This window comes from Nematolebias whitei, chromosome 21, assembly GCF_014905685.2.
Source record: "Nematolebias whitei isolate Nwh7 chromosome 21, NemWhi1, whole genome shotgun sequence".
Taxonomy (NCBI): Eukaryota; Metazoa; Chordata; class Actinopteri; order Cyprinodontiformes; family Rivulidae; genus Nematolebias; species Nematolebias whitei.
The window spans coordinates 19,596,264-19,608,850 of NC_056518.1; the positions used below are offsets into that span (position 1 = coordinate 19,596,264).

Below are 12,587 nucleotides of genomic sequence, written 5' to 3' on the forward strand. Positions count from 1 at the left end.
TTTTAATAAAAAATAAAAAAAATCAGTAAACAAGTTCTTCGTTTCTTTTTGCAGAGAAAAACAACTTTTTACACGACGGCACAGGTTTCAACCGTGAATTTTGTAGCTTCAACAAGACAGAGGCCCCCCCCCCCCCCCCCAGGTCGGCCTGTTAGCTTAGCTTGTAGCTTCTCAGCTTAGCTGCTTTTAACGATCCAAAAACGTGATTTTAGATGGTTAAAATGGATTTCAAAGAGCAAGGGAGTCAGTGAAGAGTACCGTAGTTGAGCCTTTCGTCATTCAGTGTCTTCAGTAGAAAGAGAGAGACACAAAGAAACGATAAAGCCGATAAATGAAAATGAGGTTGATAATTTTCATTCATCATGCGATTAATTGATTTATTGTTTATTGTGACAGGCCTAATTTAATGTGTTTGTAATTTGTGTCATAGCACTTCTTTTCTGACTCTTGCATTTGTGGCCAGTTTTTTGTTTGTTTTGTTTTTTATCTGTGTTCCTTTTCAAAGTTGTGTTGTACTGCTTTTGACGTCCTTCTGTTCCAGTTTGTGGAGCTTCACTAAATAACTAAATTACCTTTTTAATCTTCGCCGATCCAACCAGCATTGCATCTTTATTCGCTTATTTTGCACATTTTTTTATTCGTTTTCCACTGAGTGTATATATCTGTAACCACGGTGCCTTCCCTTAACTGTGTTTACGTGAACTGTTTCAAGATGAAAAAATTGTCCAGCTGTCAATTTCACTTTCACATGGTGTCAGCGCTTAAGAAAAGCCGCTGTGTGGAAAGTACGGCTGAATAAAAGTAGAAGAGGAAATGAGCGTAAATGGGAAGCTTACAAGGGTCATCTTTGTTGTTTACGCTCTTAGTGCAGTCTGTGTGTGCGTTGCGCTGCAGCGCTGTGGAGACACACTCGCAGACAACCGGATATAACTGCTTCCACTGCTGTCACATGACCAGGTTTGCGGTCACACATTAGGAAATTGCAGTGTCCTGCTGTCTAAAAGAAGTCTGCGCTGGTTAAAAATGTACAATGCGGATGTGCGGAAACATTCACACAAGTTTTTCTTTTTCTTTTTTTCAGTTTAAGAGAACTGGTCTCTGTTTTTCTAATCTCAAGGAAGTTGTTAAAATCTTAATTTTTGCCTTTTATGTGTTTTGTTTGACCTTTCTTTAGTCGGCACAAACTCATCAAAATTCTGCATAGTGACAATATTTCAAAGACTCAGGTGACTGGGAATGCTGGGCTTGTGTTGTCATCTCCCTGACATCCATGTGATCCGTTGAGGCCACCTCAGTGTCTCCACATGCAGTACATGCCAAGCCCTGAGCCGCTGCGTCACGTATTGCCACCCATGCTGCTTCTCTGGTGGGAGCTATGCGTCAGCGGAGCTGGCAGGAAAAGCTCTCCAAAACTTCAAACTGCACGTTGATGCAATCAGTCACACACACGTGTTTTTACCGGCTACAAGTCTGCGAATAAACACAAGTCTATTTGCACACAAAGCACTAGAGCTTTACACAAACACCTGTCCGTCAGGATTTGAATCTTACAGTGTGCATAAGGAAATTCCACAGTCTGGAAGTGATTTGCCGCATTCTTGTTTCCAAACCCAAAACTTCACAGCAGCAACTTTTTGTCTCGTTTGCGCTGGCGAGATGCGCCCTCGGCTTACGTCGTGATGTCAGGTAGGGGGCTCATTATGCTGCCTCTGCATTGTGCACATACTGTCCTCAGTGTTTGTTGGCTTGGACCATGGCGAGGGAATATGGGTCAGCCAAAACCTGACCACAGAACAAGTCACCAGCTGGGGCCCAGCTGAGGAAGAAACGGGCTCAACACAAAAGGCTCCAGAGAGTTTATGGTCATAGATTTGGGCGTCTTAATATTTGTTAAATGGGCTCTTAACGTACGTGTTTTCTTAAAACGCGCCTCGTGTGCACTTTGCTGTCAGTCGAAGTGCCATAAAAATAAGACAGCTGGGAGATTTTTAATTGTGATAAATAACCGTGTACATGTGGATTCTTTAAAGATACAAAGGTGACTGTTGTGAAAGCTGATGGGTAAGGTTTTTAGTTTAAAAAAATAAAATTGAAAGACTTTGCTATTGCGTTAGCGCATCTTCCTTAATTGAAAGACCATCTCACTGTTGACAAAGACGGGCTAATTTCTAAAATGTGTATTTTATGTGAAAATAATGACTCCGAAGAAAAACAAGTTTATGAAAGCGACACTACTGGAAAATGATGTACCAGCATCTCATTTTATATAATTCATATCATTCTTGTTTTTTATTTTTTATCATGCTGCATCCTGAATGACTTGCTTTCAAAATATCTATTTTTATTTCTCCTTCCCCTACAAGGAAGACGGATCTTATTCAAATTTACTAGTACCACTTTTTAATTAAAAAAGTGTTGATGTGAAGCAGGAAAAGGAATAAGTGTCAAAACAACACATTGTGATGATCAGGCGGCGTTGTTAATTCATGTGAGGTTTATTCAAATAAATTTATAGGATCCTGTTATACACAGGCAGTGCCACTAGCTGCAGATTTTTTATACTGTCTGTTTATCAGTTTCATCAATCAGAACTGTGTTTGAAGACTAGCAGAAGCTCATATTGACAAATTTTCTACATCTCTGTACACGATGTCTCTTGTACGCAAAACGCCACACTCCTGCATTGGAGGAAATGGAGCAATTAAGGACAGCTTGGCACTTCTCTGCAGGGGGTTAATATGTGGCTTCGTAATTAAAAATAAATTACAATTTTCCTGTATAAATATTCAAGTTCCACACCATTGTGTGCCACTGCCTTGTTATGATATGTAAGCCTTTTCTTCCACCGTCTGCGCAACATCTGGCGCAACATTTCCTGAAGCATCTCTGAAATAAATTGAGTTTTGTCTGCCTTCACAGAGATTAATTTGCGTAATGCAAGCGCAGTTTGTCTAAGTGATTAGAGCGAGCGTGCATGTTTGAGGTTATAGCAGGTCTTGAAGATTGGTAATGTGGGGAGTTTTGTGTAAAACTTCAATTCATGTAAAAAATATATACCGGTAATTCTTGGAAATTTTCAAGTGGACAATTGCAAAAAAATAAAATAAACCTGCCCAAATCAGCTTCCTCTATTTTTATTCAACTTTAACTTCAAATTATACTTTCTTTGTACTTTCAAATTGATAAGTCAGAACTCTTTTGTTGTTCTCTCCTATATTATTTATGCAATTCTAAAATCAACTCGCTTGAATACTTTTTTTATAGTAATACTTTTCTGTAAAACGGTTTTTGTTTTGGTTCCATGCTGTCATGTTGACTAGGACTCCCTGAAAGATGAGAAATCATATCTCAATGAGTCAGTCCTGATTAAATGCATAAAGCCCTGAAAGCAAGAAAACTACTTTTTGTCTGTTTTTTTTTTTTAGAGTATTTTATCTAAAGTGCATCAATTTTAGAACGTCTGGAAAAAAAGTGTATTTTGACTTCATTTCAAACCAATATTTATCCTGCAGCTGACCTTCACTTTATTAAAAATGAAACTGGTGGTAACAAAATGGGCAGCAAAAAATATTAATAATAAAACTAGAGATTAAACAGGACAGTTGCACACTGATCAGCATTTTGAGAATGTTAAAGCATAAATTTCTCAGTTAAAGTTTCTAATCAGAGATTTCTATGACATATTTTTGCTTCCCTTCTTTCCTTATCTTTGCTATATCAGGAGAATACATCAAGACCTGGAGGCCAAGGTATTTTCTTCTTAAGAGTGATGGTACGTTTATCGGTTACAAGGAGCGACCACAAGATGTGGACCAGCTGGAAACCCCCTTAAATAACTTCTCTGTAGCACGTGAGTATCTACATCAGAGAAACAACCTCTTCTCATTGTTTCCTGGCAGCTTGCTTTACTTTTTTAGTTTTTTTTTACAATTTTCTGCAAAGCACTACATCTGTGAGCTATTAGTTGGAAAACACAACCAGACCACAGCTTGGTGCCTTACCAAGTCCACATCTGATAATAGAACCAAAAAACATCATGTTTTGCACCTTACAAGAAAAAAACCATGCCCAGGTGCTTTGTTAAATAATTCTTTCCAAGAGTCCCTCGCTACTTCGCGGTTCGTTTTTCGTGGACTCGCTCTGTTGCAGTTTTTCAAAATAAGATTGGAACACAATTGGCTGATTGATGGATGAGCCGCACGATCGGCACATAATTTTAATTTAAAATGAATTACTTTATATTATTTAGCACGTGCTGCACCTGTCTGCAGCTCACACTGCAAGATAAACTTCCTCCTGCAGCTCCTCCTCCTTCCTCCTCTGTCGATCTCCTTTCTGCAGAGGAGAAGTGGGTGTGGCCAAGAGTGCAGAGCGCAGCCATGGCAGAGAGCTGAGTTCATGACTCTGTGCTTTTTTTAGTGTTTAGAAACATTGTTTAGAATATTGCAAGAGTGTGGGAAGGGTTTAAAATGCCTTTTTATATATACATACTAAAATAAACGATTACCTTCTACTACTATTCTTACTTCGTGGTTTTTCACTTATCACGGGGCTTCAGGGTACGGATCCCCCGCGATAATCGAGGGACTACTGTAAGTCCTTGTCACGGTGCATCTCCATTGTGTTTTAGAAGTGATTGTGTCTGTTATGATTTTAAACAAGTTCACACTGTGCATCATCCCAATGTTGTAAACAACCCTCTTGGATATTTGTGATGTACAGGATTTTACACAAGAAATCTTAGGTTGGCATCCATTAATTTGGACAATCTAATTAATCAAGATGCAAATTTGGACAATCTAATTAATCAAGATGCAATATGAAGTGTCTGGTACTAAGGATACACATAAGCTGAGTAGAAAACACTTTAGTTTTACACAAAGCTCTCCTACATGACTGAACTGAGCATGCTCACTTTAGACAGTTGTTGTAGCTTGTAGACATGCCATGAAAACTCTTATAGTCCCAGCTAAGGTATTATTTTAAAAGCTAAAGATGCTGGCTGCATTTAAATTGTTCTATTGAGAATGTTTACTTTGAAACAGGATTTGTTGATATGTGATAGATTATGCACAGATGCAACAATTGGTGGGATTATGTTGAAAACACGTATTTTCTTTGATAAACTAGATTTTCGTGACTTGTGTTGATTTATAAAAAAGCTGATGAATAAATTAACAAAGTTTTTTGCCTGGTAATCTGATTTTCTTCCACAGACTAAAACTCATTCATGTTGGGTTAATTGGCACGAAACGTTCCCTATGTACAGTATGAGCATATGGTTGTTTGTCTCTATGTGTCTCTGGGATGGACTTGCAACCTGTCCAGGGTGTACCCCGCCTCTCACATATTAACTGCAGGACATAGGTGCCAGCGATCCCCGCGTCCCAGAAAGGAAGAAGTGGGTAATGAATGGTTGGATGGATGGATCAATGTATTCTCAAGATCCTTGGTCTCATACATTAGTAGTGTGTAATATGTAGTACATATACTAGGTAGTGTTGGAAAAGTAAGATGCATTTAATGACAAGTGGAAACTGGTTGTAGTATCATCTCGTCAATATCATCGTACTTCTGGAAGCTAAGAACCTTTGCCACAGTGTGTACATGCTTAATATTTGTCTCTTGAAATGTAGTCATTAGATGCTATCCTCAGTCACTGCATGTCTTCCAAAATCCTCGTTTATTTTAGTAGTGCCACAGAAAGTAACATCAACAAATGCCCAGAGCCATTCAGCTCACTCAATCTTCACATCAGAGAAAGTATCAGTGCTGATGACTGAGCGCAGCAATTAGACAGCACACTATTTGTTTAACTAAATGTTTCCTCCCCAACGCGCTTGAGTTATTGTCGTCATTAGCCACCTGATTTTCAGTATTTATCTGGGCTATGCTTTGAGGCTCTTGTCTCCATCATTGTTGGCTTTGTTTAGTTTAGTTTTTTTGTCACCACCGCGACCCCACCGTTGGAGGGCACATAGTGTGTCGCTGCTGACGGTGCGGCTGCAGCTGGAATATATATTCATCCAGATGAAGCCATGTTGGATCTCAGTGGTGGTCCACTCAGCGTCCTCCATCTATCAGAGAGAGGCCATTTTTGTGTCACACCCTGACATATTTACTGACATGTTCCATTTAGGAGCAGATGTTAATGTGAAGTAGGTGCAGATGGAAATCTTTGCGTCGTAAATTCTGTCTTCTGAGTAATTGATTTTGCAAACTGCTTATGTAACCATTATTTGCACCAAAGGTTTATCTTTTTGTTAACGTTTTAAAGATATTCCATGATAAATACAGACAAAAATGTGTAAATAATTATTGTTTTATTAATACATTAAAATAACTTACTACGAAATTATTCCTAATCTAGATCAAACCTTTATATTTCCAAGGTTTCATTTTGAAGGAGCTCCCAAATTAAGGATGGGAGTTGTTTTCCTCCACCAGAGTGCACCTGTTCTTTTACAAATTGGCCGACAGTGTCTGTTAGGGTGGCGATAAAGATAAATGGCTGTAACTGTGGCTCTGTCTCTCCCCTCTGTTTCCTACACACTGGCTCTTCTCTTCATCTCCCTCCCCGCTCTCTCTGGCTGTGGTCAGAATGCCAGCTGATGAAGACGGAACGGCCCAAGCCCAACACATTCATCATCCGCTGCCTGCAGTGGACCACTGTCATCGAGCGCACCTTCCACGTGGAGACCCCCGAGGAAAGGCAAGCGAGATGAGCACACACCTCTTTGCACACGGAACAGTAAAACACGAATCATTTACATGGAAACTATTTGCCCTTGTCCCTGGGAAATAGTAGGACAAATTAAGAGCTCTGTTTTTCCTAACATGTAGAAGCATATATATTTAATCATTATTACACACTTTCACAAGGTCCACTGCCTATTGGCAGAACTCAGACGTGAAATTGCCTTTCTGTTGATAAGAAGACAATTACGTGATTGGGCTGCTGGGCTTGCATGATGGCAAATGAGCTGATGTAATCTCTCTCTCTTTCTCACTCTCTCTCTCTCTCTCTCTGCTGCCGCCTCTGTCTCCCTTCAGGGAAGAATGGACCAAAGCCATCCAGGCAGTAGCTGAAGGCCTTCACAAACAAGAGGAGGAGATGATGGACTCTTCTCCAGACCCCATGGACATGGAGGTCTACCTGACCAAACCCAGACACAAAGTGGTACTGGCACTCTGTTATGTGTTTTTATCGGTTCTACACCACACCAGCCTGCCCACTGCTGGTATCCATCCCCACTCAGCCCAGTTTTTAGGACCACCTTGTTTGTGGTTCCCAGCAGACTGCTCCGAGGTGATGCCGTTGATTGGCCAGCGGAGCGACGTCACAGGATGACCCGCTTAGCAAACTGCATTTGAACCTCCACTTCCTCTCTGATCGTGTTGCGTGTTGTTTTTTCGAGTTTCTGGTATGGAAGTTCCAAAAATAGTGCCGTGGACCAGTGAGGCTAACTTTACTGGCCGATGTTAGGATTCAGCTGGATGGTGCCACAAGACATGAGTGCACTTACAGAGAGATATCGGAGCTGCTGGCGCAATGTGGCTACACCCTCACTTATAAGCAGTGAAGGAAATTGAAGTCCGATTGATTATAGGTTGATTAAGGATGAAGGAACACAACGGTCAGAGTGGCTCGGACTGGTGGGACTGGCGTTGTTATTCAGTATACTTTGCAATGACGATACCGCCCACAGAGCGGAAAAACAAGTCACAGTTGCTAATCACCTTCGCCTGAGAGGAACCGATAAGATGAGAGCCGAGTGGAGTCACACTTATCAATAGCAAAGCGGCTATAGTCCTCTTTGATCCGGCCTTGCTTTAGTTGCACTTTGACAGCTTCAACTCATACTGCTTCCCCTCTTTCACATTCTTTCCCAAACATCAACTACGGGTGTCTGAACACTAGATAACACGTCCACAACCCCTCCTCGTGTGTCACAACATAAAGTTCAAAAGCCACAAGATTGGGTGTTCTCCACACAATTTTCAGCATTTCTCTTCAGTGTTTGTGTCAGAGGTTAGTTGAACCAGAACTATATATGACATAGGTCTAACCATTAAAAATTTGAAAATTGCTTGGTGGGTAAAATGGTGCCTAAAACACTTTAGTGTTTTTGTCAGTGGGATTGTGTGTCCCAGCTAATTAGTGCTTGTGTTTGTTGCTGCTCCTGTTTGTAACCAGATGCCACTTTGTCTGCTTTGGCCTTCTAGACTATGCACGACTTTGAATACCTCAAACTCCTGGGAAAAGGAACTTTTGGCAAAGTTATTCTGGTAAAGGAGAAGGCCACAGGACGCTACTATGCCATGAAGATCCTAAAGAAGGAGGTGATCGTAGCGAAAGTGAGTGGTTGCCAATGAGTAAAGTGAAAAGGGGGTGAAAAACACTCTGGTTTAGGAGGGCAACAGAGCAATGACTGATACCTAAATAGTTAGCTATTGTAAGACTTGCACAAACACTCTTTGTGCTTTTCTTTTACAGGATGAAGTGGCACACACACTCACAGAAAACAGAGTCCTCCAGAATTCAAAACATCCGTTCTTGACTGTAAGGAACCCCGAGTACCTAAACCAAATCTTTTTAACTGATGGAGATGCTCAAACGTTTTCAGTTCAGCCCGGCAGCATATATTCTGATGGGGGAAGTTTGATAAGTATTTTTTAAACTGATATACTTGTTTAAACTATAGCCGACTTGGCTCTTTTTAAATCTGTTAACCTTTTTTGTGAATCTTTAGTGAGTGACACTCTTTGAGTTTTAGTCTGAGCAACAACAAATAACGCAGTGTTCAGAGTTTGTCCCTTTTTCTATCATCTGAACACTTGATATTTGTTTTATTCCTCCAGCTCTCTGCAGATGTTTGTTTGAAAGTTGCATGATAACACCAGCTCTTTGAAAGGCAGCTTCCTCTTGACTTGGCTGGAAACGCTGAGTTCTGCTTTTAACATGTTCTTCTTCTGCAGGGACTGAAATACTCCTTCCAAACACACGACCGCCTGTGTTTTGTAATGGAGTATGCAAACGGCGGCGAGGTAAGCCATTTTAAAACCTCACAAATGTCCACCTTTTGGATTTTTATAAGTCAGTGATGCCTTAAAGTTTCCCCCTTTTCTTCTGAACCAAGTCTCATTTGTCTTATTTGTTGGCAATCTCCAGCTTTTCTTCCATCTGTCAAGAGACCGTGTGTTCTCAGAAGAGCGAGCTCGGTTCTACGGTGCAGAGATAGTGTCGGCACTGGACTACCTGCATGCTGAGAGAAATGTGGTTTATCGAGACTTAAAGGTAGGCAGGGAAACGAGTGCTCTCCTTCGCCCTTTGTGGCCTCTTTGCTCTTTTCTGCCTTTTCTCCCTTTCCTTCATTTCTTCCTCCTCCGCCTGGATATAAATAGGGTTTATCTTCATCCTGAGCAGTGGTGGTGGCCAAGCCTTATTGATCTGCCTCTTCCAGACCTCACTGCAGCTGGAGACGAGCTTGGTCCATATGTTACTGCAGAAAGACAGAAATAACCACGCTTTGAACGAACTGTAACTGCCTCCGGTTCTAGCACTCACTCGGTGCCCAGTGGGTGAAACCTGTGCACTTTGTTTGTAATTGATATCGTTTTGTAAGTTTAAGTCCAGTGAAATTGCATTTCCTTGCAGAGGAAAAAAACCCATCTTTCCACAGTGAAGAGGTTTTAAGGTCTCAGCCTCTGGTTCTGTGTTTGAGCTAAAAGAATAAACAGAATTCTGTATCTGTAAAGATGGCAGCCATTGATCTTCCAGATTGATGGGCCCGGTTTTGTTTAGGAGGGTTATCGGTGCTGCAGTGGGCATCTGTAGCCACACTACTTCCAGCTGATAAAACTATACCAGCCAGGTCAGCACAGCGCACACTCCCTCCCTCCTTTCCTCCCTTGGGTTTTACGAGGCAGGCTCCCAGCCTGCGAGGGTTCTCCTGAAAATGCCAGGATAGCAGGATTTGAGGATGTGCTGACTCTGGCCGGGCGCTGCTGGCCACGTGTGAGCTACAGCTGTCAGGTGACCTGAACTGAAAGAGGAGGAGGAAAGAACAACCTCAAGTCATGTCACTAAGTGATGCTCGTCTTTATGGCCTTTAGGTCAAGTTACCTTTTTATTTTGTCATCAAGTACATTTTCATTTCTGTGTCGGCACATATTTAATAGAGTTTGCAGCTTTTAACTGGAACACTGATGATTTGATCCCCAGCTCAATATATACAGCATTTTTTTTTTTTTTTTTACAATTGCTTTAGATAAATTATCAAAGAATTGTGTGCAAAATTGTCTTTTTGATGTACTGAGACAAGATTATTTAGTAAAAAAAATAGCTGAAAATTAAGTTGGTAATACATTAAATTTGTTACAAGCACACATTCTTGCTTTAATTTTCCAAACAAGTTAGTGATATTTCTGTCTTTATTTGTGTATTGTTGTGTAATCTTAATTTCACCTCATATAAAAGATAAAAGTTTTCATTTTATGTTGACTAAGTGTCTTTTTTTTCTTTGCTCAGCTGGAAAACCTCATGCTGGACAAAGACGGACACATAAAGATCACAGACTTTGGTTTGTGTAAGGAGGGCATCAAAGATGGTGCCACTATGAAAACTTTCTGTGGGACACCAGAGTACCTGGCGCCTGAGGTAAACACAGTTGTTTTTTGTTCTGATTGATCATTTTAGCAGCTTAAAAATAAAAGTTTGACAATTAATTTGCCTTGATCTGTTGGGACGAGCAGCCTGGTCGTGTTCGATGGTGATTCAGAGGGTTTTAACACATCTGTTGAAAATATTTCATGTGTGATTGTGATCATGGTGTACAAGTCGCACAACTTCCACACACATCAAACCTTTCAGTTACCCCTCTATATCTTCTTTTAAAAGGAAATCTACATTCATTACGTTTAAGTAGGTAAGCTTAAACAGCGAATGGTGACCATTTGTTGGTCTCAAACAAAAATGTGGAGTGTTGTTGGACCAGTGGATGGGAAGTGTTTGAAGGTAGGAGCAGCTGTCTCAAAATGCCTTTCTAATCTCCAGCTGAAGTTAATGAGCGTGCTGTGTGCCCAGGGCAGGGCACCCTGCTCTCATACTCCGTCTTAGGAGGGGTGTGGCTTCTCACTGTGGCGTGCAGGTATGACGAGCGTTGGAGTGGGCTGTGTAACCTAATACTTCATTGTGAGTGTTTGTGGGTTCTTTGGCCCGTTGTCGTAAAAATGCTTTCCGGGAGCAGGGTCTCCGTGTTGACACAGTTGCTGTATCGTTGTTTTTAGACCACATTTGGAATTTTCTGGTTGGGGGAGGAGCAGAGATGTTTGGCTGGCAGGACTTTAGGAAACGTGAACTTCCACCCCTGAAAGAGGAGTGGGAAAAAAGACCACGTTGGCTACGGTTGTTGTGCGGCACCAGGGGAGCCACGATGACTGCTGCTGCCTGGGATGCCTCACCTGACCTGAACACAATATTCCACAGTGCTTCAAGCTTTTTTAGGAGCACATCATTTGTGAAAGACTGAACATTTTTAAATAATTTACACCAGGCCACAAAGAAAGGCAGCTCTCTCTTCTGTCTTCTAGGAGATATACTGTATACAGTACAGAGACGATAGACATTTAGTGTATGATAGAGATCTGTCTTCTGTCTGCTAACCGCAGTAATGCTGTGTCTAATGTAAAATCAGAGTTGTCAGATTTAATCGTTAGCGAAGCTACACGCTAACTACAGCCGGCTTGCAGTACTCGTATTCGGACGCATGTGCAAAACGCTGTTCTGTCGAAAGTTGGGGGTTTTTTTTGTCGATAGTTTGTTGGTCAGCTTTAGAGAGTGCATTTGAGCTAAAAAAAAAAAAAAAAAAAGTTAAACCTGCTTTCTGATCTGTGAAAAGAACGCTGTGTTGTGTGATTTTACTGCGAGACCCTCTGGTCAAAGCCACAGAGGAAACTGGTAGCCATTTTGTGTCAGCTCTCCTTAAAGCGAAAGGAGACGCCCACCAGAGGGCTGGAGGGTGAAGTGTTTTCAGTGTAAAATGCTGCTCTGTTGCTGTTCATTTTTTAAGTGAGAATAGTGGAAACTGTTACGAGTTAACATGTTCTTTTGTTTAAAACATATGACTAAAACTACAGTTGATATATTGTTTTGCACTACAAGAAAGAAGCCTAATACTTGATTTGTTATTTAAAAAAACTCTAGTCTGGACTTAGTAGTGGAATTTTCTTAATTGAGATTATTTTGTGGTATAGCAGTTTTCAAAATAAATGATGGCAAAAGGACACCCTGTGCTTTTTTTTCATTCTTATTGCAAGTTTTATACCAAAAACATATCGTGATATGAATTTTATGCCATATCGCACATCCCTACTGTCTTCACATCTGGGTTTACTACCCCTCACCTGCATGAACATTTTGAAATAAGAAAATCACGCTTTTGTAATTCTTTAGCTGAAATTTCTCAAACCTGACCATCTGAAGCTCCTCCAGGCCCACTCTCCTCCTCCACAAAAGAGCCGCAGCTCATGACAGCTCCAAACTTGCCAGCGGAGCGCGGGGAGACATCAGGGGGCGTTGCTGTGGC

At 41.1% G+C, this 12,587-nt stretch overlaps 1 protein-coding gene across 1 annotated transcript in view; it reads left to right on the top strand.

The window, feature by feature from the left end:
• Window positions 1-12,587, top strand: part of akt1 (v-akt murine thymoma viral oncogene homolog 1) — a 31,513-nt gene that overhangs the window by 14,722 nt on the left and 4,204 nt on the right. Inside the window, exons 3-10 of the mRNA XM_037695064.1 lie at window positions 3,722-3,850; window positions 6,601-6,712; window positions 7,054-7,180; window positions 8,227-8,358; window positions 8,498-8,563; window positions 8,980-9,048; window positions 9,173-9,298; window positions 10,532-10,660. Of these exons, the coding sequence (XP_037550992.1) occupies window positions 3,722-3,850; window positions 6,601-6,712; window positions 7,054-7,180; window positions 8,227-8,358; window positions 8,498-8,563; window positions 8,980-9,048; window positions 9,173-9,298; window positions 10,532-10,660 (890 nt within the window). The remainder of the gene's footprint in view (window positions 1-3,721; window positions 3,851-6,600; window positions 6,713-7,053; window positions 7,181-8,226; window positions 8,359-8,497; window positions 8,564-8,979; window positions 9,049-9,172; window positions 9,299-10,531; window positions 10,661-12,587) is intronic.